At 35.0% G+C, this 23,362-nt stretch overlaps 1 protein-coding gene across 1 annotated transcript in view; it reads right to left on the bottom strand.

Moving 5' to 3' along the window:
• The window catches only part of CPNE8 (copine 8), a gene marked incomplete at its 3' end in the record, with an annotated part of 339,332 nt that overhangs the window by 78,402 nt on the left and 237,568 nt on the right, over positions 1 to 23,362 (bottom strand). Inside the window, exon 12 of the mRNA XM_082635327.1 lies at positions 5,063 to 5,138. Coding sequence (XP_082491453.1) covers positions 5,063 to 5,138 — 76 coding nt within the window. The remainder of the gene's footprint in view (positions 1 to 5,062; positions 5,139 to 23,362) is intronic.

Genomic DNA, 23,362 nt, shown 5'->3' with positions numbered 1-23,362 from the left:
AGATGGCTTCACAGGCGAATTCTATCAAGCATTTAGAGAAGAGCTAACACCTATCCTTCTCAAACTCTTCCAAAATATAGCAGAGGGAGGAACACTCCCAAACTCATTCTACGAGGCCACCATCACCTTGATACCAAAACCAGACAAGGATGTCACAAAGAAAGAAAACTATAGACCAATATCACTGATGAACATAGATGCAAAAATCCTCAACAAAATACTAGCAAACAGAATCCAACAGCACATTAAAAGGATCATACACCATGATCAAGTGGGGTTTATTCCAGGAATGCAAGGATTCCTCAATATATGCAAATCAATCAACGTGATACACCATTTTAACAAATTGAAGGAGAAAAACCATATGATCATCTCAGTAGATGCAGAGAAAGCTTTCGACAAAATTCAACACCCATTTATGATAAAAACCCTGCAGAAAGTAGGCATAGAGGGAACTTTCCTCCACATAATAAAGGCCATATATGACAAACCCACAGCCAGCATCGTCCTCAATGGTGAAAAACTGAAACCATTTCCACTAAGATCAGGAACAAGACAAGGTTGCCCACTCTCACCACTCTTATTCAACCTAGTTTTGGAAGTTTTAGCCACAGCCATCAGAGAAGAAAAGGAAATAAAAGGAATCCAAATCAGAAAAGAAGAAGTAAAGCTGTCACTGTTTGCAGATGACTTGATACTATACATAGAGAATCCTAAAGATGCTACCAGAAAACTACTAGAGCTAATCAATGAATTTGGTAAAGTAGCAGGATACAAAATTAATGCACAGAAATCTCTGGCATTCCTATATACTAATGATGAAAAATCTGAAAGTGAAATCAAGGAAACACTCCCATTTACCATTGCAACAAAAAGAATAAAATATCTAGGAATAAACCTACCTAAGGAGACAAAAGACCTGTATGCAGAAAATTATAAGACACTGATGAAAGAAATTAAAGTTGATACAAATAGATGGAGAGATGTACCATGTTCTTGGATTGGAAGAATCAACATTGTGAAAATGACTGTACTACCCAAAGCAATCTACAGATTCAATGCAATCCCTATCAAACTACCACTGGCATTTTTCACAGAACTAGAACAAAAAATTTCACAATTTGTATGGAAACACAAAAGACCCCGAATAGCCAAAGCAATCTTGAGAACAAAAAACGGAGCTGGAGGAATCAGGCTCCCTGACTTCAGACTATACTACAAAGCTACAGTAATCAAGACAGTATGGTACTGGCACAAAAACAGAAAGAGAGATCAATGGAACAGGATAGAAAGCCCAGAGTTAAACCCACGGACATATGGTCACCTTATCTTTGATAAAGGAGGCAGGAATGTACAGTGGAGAAAGGACAGTCTCTTCAATAAGTGGTGCTGGGAAAACTGGATAGGGACATGTAAAAGTATGAGATTAGATCACTCCCTAACACCATACACAAAAATAAGCTCAAAATGGATTAAAGACCTAAGTGTAAGGCCAGACACTATCAAACTCTTAGAGGAAAACATAGGCAGAACACTCTATGACATAAATCACAGCAAGATCCTTTTTGACCCACCTCCTAGAGAAATGGAAATAAAGACAAAAATAAACACATGGGACCTAATGAAACTTAAAAGCTTTTGCACAGCAAAGGAAACCATAAACAAGACCAAAAGACAACCCTCAGAATGGGAGAAAATATTTGCAAATGAAGCAACTGACAAAGGATTAATCTCCAAAATTTATAAGCAGCTCATGCAGCTCAATAACAAAAAAAAAAACAACCCAGTCCAAAAATGGGCAGAAGACCTAAATAGACATTTCTCCACAGAAGATATACAGACTGCCAACAAACACATGAAAGGATGCTCAACATCTTTACTCATTAGAGAAATGCAAATCAAAACTACAATGAGATATCATCTCACACCAGTCAGAATGGCCATCATCAAGAAATCTGGAAACAATAAATGCTGGAGAGGGTGTGGAAAAAAGGGAACACTCTTGCACTGCTGGTGGGAATGTGAATTGGTACAGCTGCTATGGAGAACGGTATGGAGGTTCCTTAAAAAACTACAAATAGAACTACCATATGACCCAGCAATCCCACTACTGGGCATATACCCTGAGAAAACCATAATTCAAAAAGAGACATGTACAAAAATGTTCATAGCAGCCCTATTTACAATAGCTCGGAGATGGAAACAACCCAAGTGTCCATCATCGGATGAATGGATAAAGAAGATGTGGCACATATATACAATGGAATATTACTCAGCCATAAAAAGAAATGAAATTGAGCTATTTGTAATGAGGTGGATGGACCTAGAGTCTGTCATACAGAGTGACATAAGTCAGAAAGAGAAAGACAAATACTGTATGCTGACACATATATATGGAATTTAAGAAAAAAAATGTCATGAAGAACATAGGGGTAAGACAGGAATAAAGACACAGACCTACTAGAGAATGCACTTGAGGATATGGGGAGGGGGAAGGGTAGGCTGTGACAAAGCAAAAGAGTGGCATGGACATATATACACTACCAAACGTAAGGTAGATAGCTAGTGGGAAGCAGCCACATAGCACAGGGAGATCAGCTCGGTGCTTTGTGACCGCCTGGAGGGGTGGGATAGGGAGGGTGGGAGGGAGACGCAAAAGGGAGGGGATATGGGAACATATGTATATGTATAACTGATTAAGTTTTTTAATTAAAAAAATTTAAAAAAATAAAAATAAATTTGTTATAAAGCAAAAAAAAAAAAAAACCTAAAGAAGCTATATATAAATAAATAAAGTATGAAACAATGTCTCACCAAATAGAAAAATCAATAAGTAGGTCAAAATTATAAAAAAGAACCAAATAGAAATTCTCAACTTAAAAAGCACAGTAACAAATGAAAAATTCGCTAGAGGAGCTAAATAGAACATTTGAGCTGGCAGAAGAAATAATGAGTGATCTTGAAGATGGGTCAGTTGAGATTTTCTAATTTAAGAAAGAAAAAGAAAAAATATGAACTTGTGAGATATGATCAAGCATAACAACATATATATATATATATATATACACATATGTGTATATATATATATATATATATATATATATATATATATATATATATATATATATATATATATATATATACTGGGAAAACCAAAAGGAGAAGGGAGAGTGAAAGGGGCAGAAAGAATATTTGAGTACAAAAAGGAGAAGGGAGAGTGAATGGGGCAGGAAGAATAGTTGAAGGAATAACGGTTGAAAATTTCCAAGGTTGCCTCAACAAAACTGAATCCTTACATGTGTGCAGAAAATGAAGTTTCCAGTGTATTGGACCAAGAGCTAGCTGTGCATCGAAATTCTAAAAGTACTTAGACATAACACATAATGTTCCTCCAGATTTTCTTCAGACTGATCTCTTCTATTGATAATATGAATAATAAGAATACATTTTTATTTGAAGTTATGGCACAAGTATTCAAGCAGGTATTTAATAAGGAATAATTGTTACTAAGCTTATTTGTCATAACATCAGATGTGACACCAATCTCATTAAACAAGCTTTGTTGGATAAGAGATATACAAAGAGAAGAAGACATTTTAAAGCTAAGGAAACTCAAAATAATTGATCTCTGGAGCATTGTGTGACTGGCAGTAAATGAGTTCTAAGTACAAGGAGAACTAGTATTCATGTGTTGTTTCTCCTCAGCCTTGAGGGTTTGGAGAAAAAACAGGCATCCATATAAGTACAACCTGTCTTATATTACTTCTACTGTCTATTTAGAGCCTTAATATTCTGTCCCCAAAAGACCCAGATAGAAAAATTGATCCATTACTCCAACTTTGTCTTTGCCGGGGGTAGCTTTTCTTGGGATAAGTTTGCTGCACCACACTCTAGATATCTCAGAGTCAACTAGGTATATATAGCACCTATCAAGATAATCTAAATGCATTTTACGTGTTTGTCTCTCCCATTAGACAGTGAAATTTTCATTCATTGCTCCATCCTTGGGAGTGTGGAATATAGAAGTCATGTCATAAATATTTTATTCATAAACTAATAAATGAATGAATGCATGGAATACAACTGCTTTAGCCTAGTAAGAAGGTGATAGGAGAAGGAGATTCCTCCACTCTTAACTTAAAGGAGGTCAATTTTAGTGTCAAATAGTGTCAATCTGGCAGGAAAGAGTTATCATTATTTACTAAGTACTGAGATATTCTCCTTTGCTAATGATGTATATTAAATTTAAAAAATCACAGAGGGAACTTCCTGGTGGTCTAGTGGTTAAGAGTTCACCTTCCAATGCAAGGGGTGCGGGTTTGATCCCTGGTTGGGGAGCTAAGATCCTACATGTCTCAGGGCCAAAAAACCAAAACATAAAACAGAAGCAATATTGTAACAAATTCAATAAACATTTAAAAAATGGTCCACATCAAAAAAGTCTTTAAAAAAAATCACAGAGAATGTACAGATAACAAAGCTCAAGGATTAACAGTGCTAAAACATACCTTATGCTCAACACGTATCTGGTAGTTAACTGGCAAGATAGGTTTAAGGCAGAAATAACTAGTGTGTTTTCTTTAATAACTTGGATTTCTTTAATGACTGAATCATACTTTCTCATTTCCTTCAGTCTTCATCTAAATAACAAGTAAGATGCTCAAACATACTAAGCAAAAAAATGACTTGTTATGTAACACAATGCCTACACAGAAAATTTTTCTATTTTTATTAAAAAAGGATTGAGGAAGATCTTAGGAAGGCAAAACATAATGGCTGAAGCTCAAAGAAGAATAAACTTGTATCTATATTGAATGTTTTTAAAATAAGAAAACGTTTCATAGGCAAGAATTTTTAAATCACTCAAAGTAGATTCGAAAGACCACGTGATTTGAAGAGAAATACTATTATTTAATCTCAAAAACCAATCTGCTCAATAAGTTTAAAGATTCATACACATATTGGTAACCTTTGGCAATTATCTTCTGTAAAAACTTATACTTTAAAAGAATAAATATACTTATTCCAGAGAAAAATAATAATAAAATAAAATTCCTCTTACCTCATATATATTGAACTGTGATTGCCCTCTAGAAAGTTCCCTATAGCTTGTTGTAAATTCTCCAATGAAATCATGACTAAAATTAAGGGGAAAAATATACATAGTATTAGTTTTCATACATTTGTTAATTATGTTTTAAAACTTTAAAAACTATAGTTTAATCATGAAAAATGCTTGATATTATTATGAACATAACATGATAATTTAAAACACACTGATACATAATTTCATTGTTCTTTAATTGTTAAGTATACCCAAAATTACATTTTGTTAGTATTCAAAAAATATTTAACTTATCCCACCAATGCTAATATTTCAAAGAGGTATATTAGGTTTAATAACTCATATCTCAAAAGCATTTTATCATCTATGCTATCCAAATAATTAACTATTAATTAGGATGAAAGTTTAAGACACTCAAAGATTTATTATTATCCATATCAATAATCACAAATATAATAAACAAAATCTTCAAACTTTTCTATGACCAGGATGTAATAGGACACTAGTTTTAAAAGGGACACTTTTTTTTTTTTTTTTTTTTTTTTTTGCGGTACACGGGCCTCTCACTGTTGTGGCCTCTCCCGCTGCGGAGCACAGGCTCTGGACGCGCAGGCCCAGTGGCCATGGCTCAAGGGCCCAGCCGCTCCATGGCACGTGGGATCCTCCCAGACCGGGGCACGAACCCGTGTCCCCTGCATCAGCAGGCGGACTCTCAACCACTGCGCCACCAGGGAAGCCCCAAAGGGACACTATTTTTAAACATTAACATAGAGAATATTCACCAAGCCTTATACTAATAATTTTAAAATATATTGTTAATACAAAACATGGTTATTCTAAACTTTTTTACCTTAAAGCAATCATCACTGCCTTCTCAGAAACAGAACTTCTACAGGTGCCTTCTCAGTTTAGGTGTGGAAGGGTAAGGATTGAGAAAGCATATGTTAGTTCTCACTATAAAATCCTTACTAATGTGATTACTGAGGCTGGCTTATGCAACTGTAAAACAGATGTTATGCATTCACCGGTTTAGAAGGGACGTGTATTCTACTACTCTGCACTAATTTAATGGTCAACACTAGGTTGAACACACACTGCTGAGAAATAAACATATAATGCTGGTATTTGGTGCAGTGGTGAAATGTAATGCATCAGAGGAAGAAGATCAAGACTGTAGGAGCTGAAGTAGTATAACAAACATAGGGGGTGTTGTCACTGCTATTTGTATCATAAGAGTTTAAGCTTGGCCCATTTGCTTGCAAATGTGAGGTGTTTATTACCATAAAAATGGATATTTTCCCCAAACTCCAGGCAGGTTTATGCTTAACTGTGATTCACTAAAATCCATAAACCTTCCATAGACCTGATGACCAGTAACAAGCAACAAGCAAATTGTGGCTAGGCAACGAAACTACTGATTGCTAAAGCTGGGATTTCAAAGGAAAATTTGCTGCCATTAACTTAAGTAGCGTTTTTGTAACAAAAATTTTTTTTTAAATTAAGATAAAACTCAGATATCCAGCCTCCCAGTTCTCCCTTATCTTAAAGATCTTGTGCTTTTATGACAATAGTCTATACAAGGCATTCTTCTTTACCCCAGTATCACCTTTTTTAGATTTAACTTTCCAAAGCAGATCTACACACATGAAAATGATAAAAGGAAAGAGCATTGAAGACTGTAACCAAATATATTTGCATTTTTGCATTTGTGAATCCAAACCTCCAGTATTCACTCTTTCGATTTACACAGGGAAAATTACAAAACAGTACTTTTGTGCTACATATTTCTTATAAATAAAATAATTCTCTTTGACTTTTAGAAGTGCAAGCTTATAACTGTGATATCTTTCACAGAAATCTTGAAAATTCTGAGTTATGGAAATTCTGCTTAGAACCTATCCTCTTCCATTGCTATGTGTGTTTTATATAACTTAAGTAATTGTCACCGAGAAAATGTTCTATTAAAGCACTTTAAACACAACACTTTGATATTGGTAAGTGTGGACAAGCCTTGTATAACCAGAGCTCACCACACTTGTGGTAGGAATCTAATATTGAAGCCTTAGAAAATGGCTGGATCATTTACTCCCTCATGGTAGTTTTCTGACTGTGTAAATTCTACACCTGTTTGGTTCATTATTTAAATTCAATGTTTAGGCCTCCTGCCACTCAATACTAATCAAGAACTTGGGTGAGAGAAGCAATAGTTACTGGTTTCCATTACTCAGTTGAGATCAATTATGCAATTATTCAATCACATCTCAAGAACATGTAATACATCCATCTGGATAAAGCCTGTCCAACAGAGTGGCAAATCTGGACTCAAGTGCAATGGTCAGGTTTCCTCAACTGCACACTGACATGCCATGCTGAAGTCATGGTGAAGCTTTCTAAGAAGCAGTTTTTGAATATCTAGATCTGTTTTGTTCTTGTTAAATTTGTTACCCTGCAGAGTTGAGTGATTAACAAAGGGGTACAATTCTCTTTGGTCTCAGTGCTAGGAATCTGTGCTGCTCACTTGTGTTTCCTATTCTGAAAAGACCCTGTTCATCATGAAACGGAGATTTTTGCCTCTGAAGTCGGTTGTTAAAAGAGCTTAAGCCAAATTTGTGGCACATCTCTAGCACGATATGTTTTCATGATGTGCTAGGAATCCTCAGCAACCTTTTCAGATATCTTACTCTTATTTTCCCTTTGCTTCAATTTCCTCACACAGTTTGGTCCACTATGTCTTATTATAAGCTTCCTTGGATCTTTTCAGAATAAGACAGAACATAAATAAAGAATGAATAAAATACTTGTTCCCCCTTCTGAATCTTGTTCAAGATGATTATTTTGCATAAAACACTTAATTTGCATGTCATACAAATGCAATGCCATCTTTGTGCTGTAGAGGAGAAAATGTATTGAGTCACAAATTACATTTCATGCTCCAAGACAAGATTTCTGTGACATACAGAAAACACATCATTGTATCTATTTAGATACAGAGAAATGGATGATCAAGAAGTGATGATTTGTCAAAAGGTCATAAACATAAGTGGCAATAGCAATGAAAGAGCCAAGCCTAGACATAAGGTGCTTTGTCTCACGAATACATCTGAAGAATCTGGGTGGATAAGTGAATAATTCTCAGATCTCTTGAAATGCATGGGAATTTTTAGTTTCCTTTGTCAACTACTGTCCTTCAAATACTATATATTAAATCATAGGTAAGTACTTTAAAGTAAGTATTGAAGGAGGTTTTCACTGATTTATTCTTATAATTATATTTTTCCCTATCATCAACCATTACTAGATTCTACTGAGATTAAAAGAAAGAAAAGTAACTTAATATTTTTTTCTGTTCACAACTGTCAATACTGTAATTTGAAACAATTCTTACTATACAGAGAAATATGATGAAAAGTACTTTGATAATAAATTACAATCAACAATTTCCTTGAGATTCAATAATACTGCTTTGTTATTTCCTGTTAATTTAATTGTAACTAAAATAATTCTTCTATGTTATAAGTCTCAAGCTCTCTGACTGCATTTACAAAATAAAGTTTACTGCAGGGTGGTTGATCTGATTTGTGTCCATTTACATCTCTAATTTTTTTCCAAAAAATTTTTTTAATTGATATATGTTATTTAAAATCTGAGGAAATAAACCAATATTGAGAGCAAATTGATTAATATCATAGGTAGTAACTTGGCTCTAAAATGCCTTGTTTGAGTAAAGTGATTAAATTTTTGAATAAAATCTGTATATTATAATCATTTCTATGCTCTATTAATAGTGGAAAATGGGTATTATGTACATTCATATTTATATCTGAAACATGTAGGACAGTCCCTATTTAACAAAGTGTCCATCTTCCCCTACTTTTGGCATCTTGTTTCACTTATCTTTTACTCTACTGCTTCGCTATTATCTCCTCTAAGAAATCTTTCCTGCTTTCTGCTCTTCCCCTTTGTTTAATAAAAACCCCCAATCCTCTCTATCATCATACTTCCTATATTGTATAACAGCTGTTGTTTATATATCTCCCCTCTTAGCTTTTATAACATACTTGAAGTTAAGAAAGATGATAATTTCATCTCAGTATTCTCAGCATCTACTTCAGTGCCTGGTAACCAATGGGAATTTTTGAATGTTGCAAATATACTCAAGTTAATATCACGGTCATGCTGTAATCTTACCTTGCCAGTAATATTAACAATTTTGCCTCTCATGAATTTTATTTAGTCCAAAAGAATGGCACAAGTGCAAAACATATTAGCCATTGTTACTCTATTTCTTTGAAACAACTCTGAGGGTAATGCTGATAACTGTTATTTTCCCATAGAAATGCACCCACATAATCACACCAAAGACATAGAAAAAAGAGAGGAGAATATTGCCTTTGCTTGGCGTTTCCAGTGATCTTCCTGAAGATCAACCTGCTTTGGGCAGAATAGATGATGCTTATTTTCCTCTCAGTCATTAAACTAATTTTTGCACATAGATACAAATGACAAATACACACTGAGTCCATCTCATCCCTCTCTCTATCATCATGTTGTCTTGGGTAAATCAGTCACTTTGGGGTCTTTATGTCTTCACCTAAAAATTGGAGGCAATGTCTATTTACTGTTTTGAAAATAATCCTAGATAATTCATTTGAATTCTTTCTGTGAAAGGTGTTTAATTCCTTATAAAAACATTACTAAAATACATTTTTCTGATTAGTAAGTAATATGACTCTAGACACTTATATGTATAGTTTTAAAGAAGCTTTCATCAAAACAACCCTTTGAAGATGTAACAGGTTTATGAATTGCTATTTGGGTGTTACACATATACCTGTGTCTTGTACTGGTCTTATATAAGAATGTTTAATTCATTAAGCATACCTCTCTTTTGGAGTGTGACATGTTTCAGGTGTGCATTAACGAATGTCTCATGAGGATTTGTAAACAAACTGTATATTAAAGATAATTTCTCTAATTGGGATACTGAAAAGGTTTCAGCACAAAAATTGGCAGGATCTTTCTTATTTGAAGCCAAGCTATTAATTCCATAATTACAAGTAAAATGTACCATGGGACTTGTGATTTCCCATGATCACCACAAAAAGTCTTTATAAATCCAGATAACAATAGCCTATCAGCTGTCCCTGCTTTTGCTTTTTTTTTTTTTTTCCTTCTAGTCAAAGCTTTTGACTTTGACCCAACTTTTCAGCATTTAGGAATTTTTTATTAATGAGATGACACTAGCCTTCACTGATTCTTAAAATTTCAAAAAAATCAAGTCTTTTTTTTTTTCTTGTAACTTTCTCAAATCCAGACAGAGAATTTAGTTTCCTTTAAAAAGTCAGAAATATGGCTTTAACTATTCCTCAGTTATGAGTTGGTCTATATTTAAATCTACAGAACTATCATGATTCTTAATTAACTGCCCCAGTAAACACAGATTATCAGCACATTCTGACAAAAGTAATTTTTTTCTTTGTAATGTCCTGGTTTGTTTTTACTGGTAGAAATTATTATATATAAGATATATATGAATGTATTCAATGTAGAAGTTTTCATTTATCTCCAGTTTTGTTGAAATTTTAAGTAATTTCAAAAGGTTTACGTTTACTTTGCTCCTTCTGTAGATTACAACAACACTTCTGAGCCTCCAAGAAGGAAACAGATATCACCCTCAAATATTAACAATTCCCAGGAGAAAATGGCTAATTTTATCAGTCTTATTAAAACCTGCTCCTTGATCCATTTCTAATACAGGCAGAGATTTTAAAAGATATAAATACCATATATATATATATAATAAGTCTTCATTTCCTTTTGGGTGTAAATATATATAAAATTTTATATAATCATATATAATGTTACATCTACATAATCATACATTTAGTAATTCACCTATTATTACTTAATATTTTGCTTATTAACTTTATTTTCACTTATTTCTTTATCTACACAAAGAGTTAGACAAATCACATTTTCTAAGATAAAGACAATATTTTTGATGTGGTTTAGATATAGCAAATGATATATGCCATAATAAAGAAACTGTTATTTATGATGAGTTATCAGATTGAAACCAAAATTGTATGCCTAAATACTCCAATTTAAAAAAAATACACGCTGTATACGTATTTTTAAAGTGTATTTTATATTATATACATTACTTTCAATGTTAGATTATTTAAACTGCATGTATATCTATACTGTAAATTTTAACTACACATAAAGTCTAACTTTTGAAAGAGAATTACCTTCAATTTTTTTCTATTGCCTCTTAATAAGCTTAATGCACCAAAATATTGTCAAGCAAAAACTCCTCATTCAAATTCCATTTTACCTAATCAAATAAAAAGTGTGTCATATCTAAAGCCAAAAATTCTTAATGCAAAATAACTTTTACCTAGCAACAGTTTTACAAATGCAATTTAATTCATTATAAGGCAGGATGGAGTTTCTTTAGCTCTACAGGGCCTCTGGATATTTTTCTACGATAATATTAATTAAGAAGTTAACTGAGATAACATCTGAAGTAAAAATCTTCTCTAATTTTATGGAGTTTTATTTTTAATTTTATTTATTTATTTATTTTAAAATGTATTATTAATTAATTTATTTATTTTTGGTTGGGTTGGGTCTGTTGCTGTGTGCAGGTTTTCTCTAGTTGCAGCGAGTGGAGGCTACTCTTCGTTGCAGGGTGCGGGCTTCTCATTGTGGTGGCTTCTCTTGTTGCGGAGCACGGGCTCTAGGCGCATGGGCTTCAGTAGTTGCACCACGCAGGCTCAGTAGTTGTGGTGCACAGGCTTAGTTGCTCCACAACATGTGGGATCTTCCCAGACCAGGGTTCGAACCCGTGTCCCCTGCATTGGCAGGCAGATTGTTTACAACTGTGCCATCAGGGAAGTCCCCAATTTTGTGGATTTTTAAATACTTATGTTATGCATGTCACATATTTTCTCTGTAATTTCAAAGTGATTGAATTCTAATCTTTAGCTTGAGCGTTAAACTCTGGAAAGAAATGTCTGTGTGATTCAGTATCCTGTTTCTAAAATATACACTATCAGTTAGTGAATGTTATTTTTTTCAGACTAACGAGAATTAATAAAAATAATCAGTATTACTATAATAAGCAAAGCAAAACAAAATAAATGAAACAGAAGAAGTATTAACATAAAATAATAATAAATTTGATATTGGCCAAAGCATCAATGTTTTAAAAAATAGGATTCCATGCTTTTGTAGCTTCTTAGTCTTTCTTTGTCGTTGGTTTATGCCCAAATAAATGCAATTCAAAGTAATCACTTTCTCTCCAGCATATTAATACAGTAAGTCCCCTACATATGAACCTTCAAGTTGCAAACTTTCAAAGATGCAAACGTGCATGAAATTGAAGCTTGCCCTCCATCTCCTATTGCTGAAGATCCCTCAGCTCTATCATCTCCCAACTCCTCTCCCTCCTCCACTCAGTAACTCTTCTTGCCTATTCACTTGATGCCAGCCCCTGTATGCCAGCTGTTGTACTGTACTACTGTATTTTTCAAGTTACTGTACTGTAAGATTAAAAATGTTTTCTTTATTTCTTTGTGTTTGTTCTTTATGTATTATTTGTGTGAAAAGTATTATAAACCTATTACAGTATAGTACTATATAGCCGATTGTGTTAGTTGGGTACCTAGGCTAAATTTGTTGGACTTACTAATAAATTGCACTTACGAATGGGCTCTTGGAATGGAACTCATTTGTACTTAGGAAACTTACTGTAACATTTATTCAAGACTAAAAAAAAAGAAAAAGAAAAGCACACAAACACCAGTCATAAGCAGATAGGCTCAATTCATAGTTTAAAAACTGTTATTTTAGCTATGTATCATATGCTTTTATAAATTGTTTGTTAACACACTGGTATATTTCTTGGCTAGTGCTCATAAATTAGTACTTAATTTATGTATTACTTTTTTCACTCAAACTTGCCTGAGTTCATAGATAAATCTATTTGCTCATCCATCTAGATTTACTATAATATTGCTAGCTTTGTTTATTCTCTGTAAGCATTGACTACTACTGTAATGTCTTTAAGAGATAATTATATCATCTTAACTTGTCTTCCTTTCTCACAATGTTTAAGAATGGAACACAGGGATTCTATGATTTCTCTAACCAAGGTTCGTACTGATAGGAAAGTGCCAGTGAAAAAAACTGACAGGAGTAATACACACACACACACACACACACACACAACACAATTCCCAGCCTGAAAGAGCAAAAGCTGGCAAGTTGCACACTACAGTCCACTGCTACCTATGGTTAAGGTCTTTTCAGTGGCAAACAATCCCTTCTTCGCCTCTGGCATACCTTTTCTATTCTATGTGTAGGGACACTTTTTCCTACAGTGGTGCCAGAGTTGCCAACAAACATCATAAGTGTTCTAGCTCCGTTGCCATCCTTACTTGTGGAAGGATGCTCCCTCTGGCCACCAGTCTCCATACTGTCCATTACCTTCCTGACAGACTGAGGTACTCCAAAAGAGACAAGAGAGATCAACTGCAAATGGTAAGTCACAAAGATGAGGAAATTAAAGTAAATTTGCTATTGAAGTTCTTTCAAATCTATGGGGAAAAATGCATTTTGGAGAGCTTTCTTTGATCAGTGTCAAGGTTTCAGATTTAACAGACATACAAGCTAAAAAAAAAGTGTGTTTATGCAGTAGAAAAATATGAATTATTGCTGTTGTAGTTTCTAATTAATATATATAGATAATTCAAGTCTGAAAGCAGTCATCCAAATTGCCTAGAATATTTATCTCAAATAAAACCAAGTAATTCACAAAATTTTATTTTGTGTTGTGTAGATCAGGCATTGGTAGTAAAAAATGTACATGTTATAAATTTAAAAAATGATCATCTCACTTTGGTGAAATTTCACATTTAAAGCTGACAGAATTTACTGTAATCCTTGGCATAGATCTCATGTGGCAGCTCAGAACTTGCAGATTTGAAAGAGTTTCAGCTACAGGGAGTTGTGTGCTTATTTTTATATTAATATACTTCACATTAATATAAAGATAATAACTACTTATCACCATTCAAGATTTATAAGGTCTTTTTGAGTACCTATATAACTATTCTTTCCACTTCTCTAAATGAATATTATTTTCTTATACTACTTATGGAGAAACACACTTTTTAGGTATTTTGGGTGGCTCTAATAATTCTTTATGTTTTTGAGCAGTGTAATCTTTATGACAATTGGTTTAACAGTGTAAATATCTTCAAAGTATTAGGATATGGAAATAAGATAATATACCTCATAAAAGTGTTTTTTTTTGCTTAGAAGCTTGAATAAATTAATATATTTTTAACTATATGAGACACCAGAAGACTGTGAAGCAAAATTTCAGAATACCTGAGTTTTCGAGAGATACAGATCTAAGACATTAATCAACATTAAAAGTACTGAGTGAGTACTTTTAGATGGATAATCCCTATTTGTAGAAGCTCTTCTTCTTTAATACTAAGCATAGTATGAAACTTGTGCTTAAAACCCAACCTAAAAATCTGTGAATTTTCTAGTGGAAATCAAAGAACTATCCATGCAACTCAATAAAAATAATGTTTTCCTGTTAGTTCTACCTTTGGGTTCTACTGATTCTGGTTAAGTCATTAGGCTTCTTAGTAAAAGTTTTCACCCCTCAAAATCATAAAATATACTTTCTCATCCACTTCACAAGAAAAGTTTAATTGATTAACTTGAGTTGTTCTGAACAGAACATCAGAAATATGTTTTGGGTTCTTGGAAGAAATGTACTATATTAGAAAATGGCCATAAATGCATAATCTCAATATATGTTAAAATTAATTTGAGAGGTTACAATATAAATTTACAATACATACATTCCATTGACTTGCTTGTTTAAACTATGCTCTCTATATACAAATACATTAGCATGTAATATAAAGTGCATATATGCTCAACTCTTTTTACATATTAAATATCTTATTCTATACAGTTAGTAAAATAACAATAAAGAACTATTTAGAGAGCAATGGCTTCAAATGGGCATTGTGAATGTGTGAAGATTTAAATATAAGAATATTTTTATATACATCTAAATAAATATTCCAATTTTGAATTCACTTTAAACATAAACCATAGGGAAAACTGCACATCAAAAATTCTTCTCTAGTTTGTATGTTTATTCGGTTCTACCAGTAAAGTCACAAATTAAGGCCAAAAAATATGAGTTAACAAGTATTGTATCTCTATTCCAGGGTTGTAATCATAGAATAATTCTAGTAAATCAAGCAACTTAAGTAGCATGATCATTAAATATACATATACTTTCATATGTTGATAAAATTTTATTTCAAGTGTGTATCAATCTCAAGATTTAGAAGATTTGTTTCTGAAAAAGATTGCAAATAATTCTGCAACACCCCTTAGTGTTGCATATATGATTGTAATTAATACATGCCATATATATAATTAACCTGAAATTCGAAAGTTAATAATCCAGATTACTTTGACTTCCTTAGAAACATTACATAATACATATTATATATAGGAGAAATTGTGATACCAAATTTAGTTCTTTTTAAGGACCTTATTTACTACTCACAATATAGTTACTGAGTACTCCCTCAAACTGAATCTTAATGCTAAACAATTACATTTAATCTGTTTAAATATACACACAGAATAAATGAGAAAAATGCAAGAGAATGGCTTATTCTCAGATATCCCTTGATCGTGTCAAATTGAGTGCAATGCCAAAGATGGAAATTTTATGTGGGGCTAGCATATTAAAATGTTGCTAATTTTTAGTAACATAAATCTTAATGTGGGCTATAATACATGGCTTAAACTACAATGCAGAAATGATTCAAGACATTATAAAATGTACATACAAAAGAAAGTTGTGCCTTCCATTTCTAATGAAGTGAATAATTGAAGCAATTACTTAGATAATATAAATACACTATTATCTGTATACTTTAAATAAAACCTATTTTTCAGTTTTTGTTTTCCCATCTTCAACTTGCATGTATAGGCACAAATTAGAAATTATGAGTACCAAAACTATGCACCCAAGCAGGTTGGAACTAAGAATATCATAACTGTATATCAGAGTTTAAATATCAAAAACAGAGTAGAAATGCTTGATGTAGGAGAGCAGTGAATCAAACTTCAGGACATTAAGTATCTTTTAGGTACCTCAGCTCAGTCATTTGGTTAAAAACTTTTTTAAAATAAATAAATAACACCAAGTTCTCAAATATATCTGAACATTTACCAAAGCTAAGTTTTCACTGGTAGTGACAATGTTCTGTGTCTTAGTTTTCCTTCAGATCAATACAATTTGCCTTTTAAGTGTGATTTGACTATAACATGTATAAATGGCTAAAATATTACTTTTGTCTTGTTTTAATTCTTTCAGGTAATGTCTGCTATAGTTACCATCAAATGCTAAAAGGAAGAACCTGTGCTTCAAAGGAAAGATTCTGGACTTCTGAATATCCTGTTCCATTTTTCCTACACTAAGATGATGGGAGATAAAAGCAGCACTTAGAAAGGCAGTTATGTCACACAGTAGTTTGCTTTGAAAGCTATGACTACCTACTAGTCATATAAAACAGACAAGTCATTTCCACATTCTGAACCTTAATTTTCATATCTAAAAAAGAAAAAGAACAATAATAATATTCCTTTGGGGGATTTATTTTTATAATTGAGAGGGAATGTGTATAATTGCTTAGACTATCAAATTAAAATTAAAACTCTTATAAATAATCATCATGTAATTGAATTATCAAACTATTCTGTAAGAGAAATTTATACAACAAAAAGACCACACCACAATACTCTTTCTTTCCCATTCATATTCTCTCTTCTTTATCTCTTTTATCTCTTTTTCTGACTAGCCAATTTCAATGGAATATTAAAATTATTACAAAATAAATGTATTCAGCAAGTTCATGTGTGTAGTGAACTTCTCAGTTGTCAAATTTTAAAAACTGTTTTTTACAGGATTTACTTATTGCTAAATTTAGTTTCATGTGTATTTGAAACACTAATAGGTGACTGAGAAACATAGAGCTACACAACACATGTTAACACAAAATCTCAAATTGTCTTCGTGTTGAGAATCAGAGAAAACAGTGGGTGACCATTACACACCAATAATCATCCTATTGTATAAAGGATAAGTATCATTACTAACAAAAAGTCTTCATACTCACAACCAGAAGTTTCGTTTAACTGTAGGACTTTTATGGCCAGCTCTGCAGAATTTTCTCCCAAAACTCTCATGAAGCAATTACATATACTTAAATTGTTCCAAATAAATTTTTAAAGTAGAATGTTTTCCAATTTATACCTTTAATTTATATTCCAACATCTCTCAGATTCCCTAGTCTCATAGTTCTAATAGCCTGATACACATCTCCACTGTGATATATAATTTTGAAAACAGGAATTAGGGGTGGGAAAGAGAAAAGGATATACTGTAAATGGAAAAACCTTTAGCAGCTCATTCTTGGGAGAGGTAAAGAGAAACTGGGTAAAACCCAGCCAGGACTTGGATATATCTGAATCTGTTAGGAAGAGAGAGCTGAGCCATGTGTAAGAAAGCACAACAGAAATAGGTTGATGTCATCTGAAATGTTTTCATTCTTCTGGCATTAGATCATCAGGAGAGTTTTAGTATTATCTGATTGAGACTATAAAATAGGTTTACATTTGGAGTATCATCAAGACTAAGCAAAAGGTAATATTAGAATTTTAAATTCACCAAGTCCAAAATCAAGTCCATTTCATCCATAAACATGGTTTAATTGTATTGATCTGTTCCAAATCTCAAAAAGAAAAACAACAACAACAACAACAAAAAAAAAAACAGTGTCACTATCGGAGGTTTTTTATTATCCTATTCCAGAATGATTTTCTAAAATGGTTCTCAACCCAAATGTGCATCAGCATGACCTGGGGAGTTTTTTCAAAAACAAACCTTTAGACTGCACCCCAAGCCTTCTGAAGTAGAATCTGCAAAGATCCTATTTTGAGAAAAGCACTCTAGGGGATTCTCATGCAAGTCTTCAGTTGAAACCACTGCTGTAAATGGTCCACAATGTTTCTGGCAATAAGAAAATTTCAATATATTTTGATCCTGATTACAGAAAAAGATCAAGGTTTTCTAGAGAACGGAGATGTCACTTAAGGTCATCACAGAGATGTGGAAAATATTCTTCAGGGTAAGCAAAGGTAAAACACTTTGAATATGGATTAAAAATATTTGTGGATGTAGATGGTAAAGTTACCTGAAGCCACGACTATATAAATCAATGCAATATTTTATCCAGTAAACTGGAGGTCAAAAATGATTGTCATGAATTAGTAAAAGAGGTAATGCTTTTTTTTGCCTTTTCTTCCTTGGAAACCTCAACACATGTCTTATGCATACTATAATATAAATAAGCTGTATTTTTTCACACTAATTTTTTACAAAATTGCAAACTGGAAGATAGGTCAAAGTATACCATGAAATAACAAAAATGATGAAAACAATGCTGAGCTGCTTCAGAGTTGAATGACTGAATATCTTATGTACACAAATGTCAGTCTCTCAAAATGCTGTTGAAAACTCTGCTTTCTTTCATCAGGAGACTGTTCCTTGGCCAAAAGCCTCATTAAAGAAATTATTCTTCAATGTTTGGAATATAACAGAAACATAAAGTTTTTTATTTTAAGGACAAACACTGAGGATCCTTAGAGATCCTAAGATTCAGAGGAACTTAAAATGATCAGCAGTAAAACAGGTGTTACCTTATGTTTTATGGGGAAAAAGTGCTATTAAAAGTTTCCTCTTTGTTACTGCTCAACTTTAAGATAAGATCTAGAGTCCTATGTAGGGAAAATACAGATTGACTTTAAATATGATTTTGATGTTTTTGTCACTAGAACTAGTAAAATGAGCGTACAAATTATATTAATTAAATGAGTAAGAAAAAATTTAATATATATTTTCTATAAAGATGAATTTGAAATTTGGAACAAATGAATGATCTGGGAGCCAGTTTAACTTCTGCCAGCTCACTCACACTTAATTAAGCATCTATATTTGGAATATAGAATTCCACTCATCTGCTCTTCCCAAGCTGATCTGAAGCAACCAGATTTTTCTGGATTTAATTGAAAGAAAATAATAGATTCTAGCTCACTAAAAAAAGACACCACATTTTGTATTAACAGCTAATCAAACTACTATTACCAATATTTGTATTTATTGCCAAAGATAGACTCCTTTGTTACGTATCCTCCATTGTGTATCTGTCCAGAGGTAAAATCTCTGCTTGTTGACTTAATCATCTATCTCTCAACCCCAGAGATAAAAAGGTATGAATTGGATTAGGAATATCTAGTCATGCTGTAGAAGTGGCGAGTTGGTATGTCAAATTGATTTATTTATAATGTTGGTATTTCTATACATCTGGTTGACATCTTTTCTTAAGAGCTCATGGTAAAATTCTTGAGGATAAGGTAACACATAAAAAAGTAAATAAAAGGGTATTTAATCACACTATCCATAGATAAACTTGCTAATGGTTAGTATATATTTTCTATTTACATATTTTAACATATTCCAGATACAATGTATAAAGCTGCACTGTCCAATAAGGGAGACATTAGTGAAATGTAGCCATTGATTACTTGAAAATGTGGCTACCAATATGCTGAAGTAGCCTACTAGTAGACTGGCACCAGCCTTGGGCACCCTGGGCCTTGCAGGCAGCTGCCTCAAACTCAGCCCTGTCCCTAGTGGGCAGACAGGAGCCCTCCACTGCAATGACCCTCCCCCTGCCAGAGTCCTGCAATTAGACATTCTGGGACTTGCCTCTCCAATCAGTGGGCCCAAACCTGCCTGGGTTTGAACTGAGCCTCCCCAGGTCCATCAGCCAGTGGACCAGGACATCCACCAACCACCAGCAGCTAGCACCAAACCTGAGAACTCCCAGGCCACACAGCCAACAGCATTGGAACACAACTGCACCCACCAGCAGGCCACCAGTCATGACACAAGGCAGGGTCTGGCAGCCAAACAGGGCAAAAGTCAGCCACGTTTACCAGCATCCCACAGTAGCTGGCACTGACACAAGGGAAGGGCCTACACTGCCCATACAGGGGGCTCCACTAGAGTGATACATCTGGTGACCAGAAGGAAGTATGCTGCTGGGCTCAATAGGATGTCTCCAACATAAAGCCACTCCTCCAAGACTGAGAAACATAAGCAACCTACCTAAACATAGAAATAAACATAGAGAATTAGACAAAATGAAGAGACAGAGGAATATATTCCAAATGAAGGAATAAGATAAAACCTCGGAAAAAGAAATAAATGAACTGGAAATAAAGAATATTACCAAGGAGAGTTCAAGGTAATGATCATAAAGATGCTCAACAAATTTGGGAGAAGAATGTATGAACACAGTGAGAAAGTTATAAAGAACTGGAAAATATAAAGAAGAACCAAACAAAGCTGAAGAATATAATAACTGAAATTTTAAAATCACTAGAAGGGCTTGGTTGAGGAAAATGGTGGAAGAGTAAGACTTGGAGATCACCTTTCTCCCCACAGATACATGAGAAATACATCTAGACGTGGAACTGCTCCTATAGAACACCCACTGAATGCTGGCAGAAGACCTCAGACCTCCCAAAAGGCAAGAGACTCCCCACGTACCTGGGTAGGGAAAAGAACAAAGAGAAAACAGAGAGAAAAGAATAGGGAAGGGACCTGCACCAGTGGGAGGGAGCTCTGAAGGAGGAAAGGTTTCCACACACTAGGAAGCCCCTTCACGGGCAGAGACTGCGCATGGCGGAGGGGGGAAACATCGGAGCCGTGGAGGAGAGTGCAGCAACAGGGGTGTGGAGGGCAAGGCAGAGAGATTCCCGCACAGAGGATCAGTGCCGACCAGCAATCACCAGCCTGTGAGGCTTGTCTGCTCACCCGCCGGGACGGGTGAGGGCTGGGAACTGAGGCTCGGGCTTTGATCCTATCGCAGGGAGAGGACTGGCGGCATGAACACAGCCTGAAGGGGTTAGTGCGCCATGGCTAGCCGGGAGGGAGTCTGGGAAAAAGCCCGGATCTGCTGAAGAGGCAAGAGACTTTTTCTTCCCTCTTTGTTTCCTCGTTTGCAAAGAGAGGGGATTAAAAGCGCTGCTTAAGGGAGATCCAGAGACGGCGCAAGCCGAGGCTATCAGAGCAGACCCCAGAGAAGGGCGTGAGGTGCTAAGGCTGCTGCTGCCACCACCAAGAAGGCTGTGTGTGAGCACAGGTCATTATCCACACCTGCCCTGCTGGGAGCCTGTGCAGCCCGCCACTGCCAGGGTCCCGGGATCCAGGGACAATTTCCCTGGGAGAACGCATGGTGTGCCTCAGGGTGGTGCAATGCCACAATGGCCTCTGCCGTCGCAGGCTCACCCTACATCCATACCCCTCCCTCCCCCTGGACTGAGTGAGCCAGAGCCCCCGAATCAGCTGCTCCTTTAACTTCATCCAGGCTGAGCAAAGAACACGCGCCCTCAGGGCACCTACATGCAGAGCCGGTCCAAATCCAAAGCTGAGACCCTGGAGCTGTGCAAACAAACAAGAGAAAGGGAAATCCCTCACAGCAGCCTCAGGAGCAGCGGATTAAATCTCCACAAACAACTTGATGTACCCTGCCTCTGTGAAATACCTGCATAGACAACGAATCATCCCAAATTGAGCAGGTGGACTTTGAGAGCAGGATATATTATTATTTCCCCTTTTCCTCTTTTTGTGAGTGTGTATGTGTATGCTTCTGTGTGAGATTTTGTCTGTATAGATTTGTTTTCACCATTTGTCCTAGGGTTCTTTCCCTACATTTTTTTTTCTTTTTACTTAAAAAAAAATTTGTTTTCTTAATATTTTTTTTGTGTGTGTGTGGTACATGGGCCTCTCACTGTTGTGGCCTCTCCCGTTGGGGAGCACAGGCTCCAGACCTGCAGGCTCAGTGACCATGGCTCATGGGATTAGCCACTCCACAGCATGTGGGACCTTCCCGAACCGGGGCAAGAACCTGTGTCCCCTGCATTGGCAGGCAGACTCTCAACCACTGTGCCAACAAGGAAATCCAATTATTTTTTTATTTTAATAACTTTATTTTATTTTATCTTACTTTATTTCATTTTATTTTATCCTCTTTCTTTCTTTATTTCTTTCTACTTTTTCTCCCTTTTATTCTGAGCCGTGTGGATGAAAGGCTCTAGATGTTCCAGCCAGGAGTCAGTGCTGTGCCTCACTGGTCCACAAGAGACCTCCCAACTCCATGTAATATCAAATGGCAAAAATCTCCCAGTGATCTCCATCTCAACATCAAGACCCAGCTTCATTGAAAGACCAGTAAGCTACAGTGCTGGACACCCTATGCCAACAACTAGCAAGACAGGAACAGAACCCCACCCATTAGCAGAGAGGCTGCCTAAAGTCATAATAAGGCCACAGACACCCCAAAACCCCAGACGTGGACCTGCCCACCAGAAAGACAAGATCCAGACTTATCCAACAGAACACAGGCACTAGTCCCCTCCACCAGGAATCCTAAACAACACACTGAACCAACTTTAGTTACTGGGGACAGACAGCAAATAAACGGGAACTACGAACCTGCAGCCTATAAAAAGTAGACCCCAATCACAGAAAGATAAGCAAAATGAGAAGATAGAAAAACACACAGCGGATGAAGGAGCAAGGTAAAAACCCACCAGACCTAACAAATGAAGAGGAAATAGGCAGTATAGCTGAAAAAGAATTCAGAAAAATGATAGTAAGATGACCCAAAATCTTGGAAATAGAATAGAGAAAATGCAAGAAACATTTAACAAGGACCTAGAAGAAATAAAGAGGAAAGAAGCAATGAGGAACAACACAATAAATGAAATTAAAACTACTCTAGAAGGGATCAATAGGAGAATAACTGAGGCAGAAGAATGGATAAATGACATGGAAGATAAAATAGTGGAAATGACTACTGCAGAGCAGAATAAATAAAAAGAATGAAAAGAACTGAGGACAGTGTCAGAGACCTCTGGGACAACACTAAATGCACCAACATTCAAATTATAAGGGTCCCAGAAGAAGAAGAGAAAAAGAAAGGGGCTGAGAAAATGTCTGAAGAGATTATAGTTGAAAACTTCCCTAATATGGGAAAGGAAATAGTTAATAAAGTCCAGGAAGCACAGAGAGTCCCATACAGGATAAATCCAAGGAGAAACATGACAAGACAC

Source organism: Mesoplodon mirus, assembly GCF_964341445.2.
Source record: "Mesoplodon mirus genome assembly, chromosome: 11".
Taxonomy (NCBI): Eukaryota; Metazoa; Chordata; class Mammalia; order Artiodactyla; family Ziphiidae; genus Mesoplodon; species Mesoplodon mirus.
This window is presented reverse-complemented; position numbering and strand designations above follow the sequence as displayed.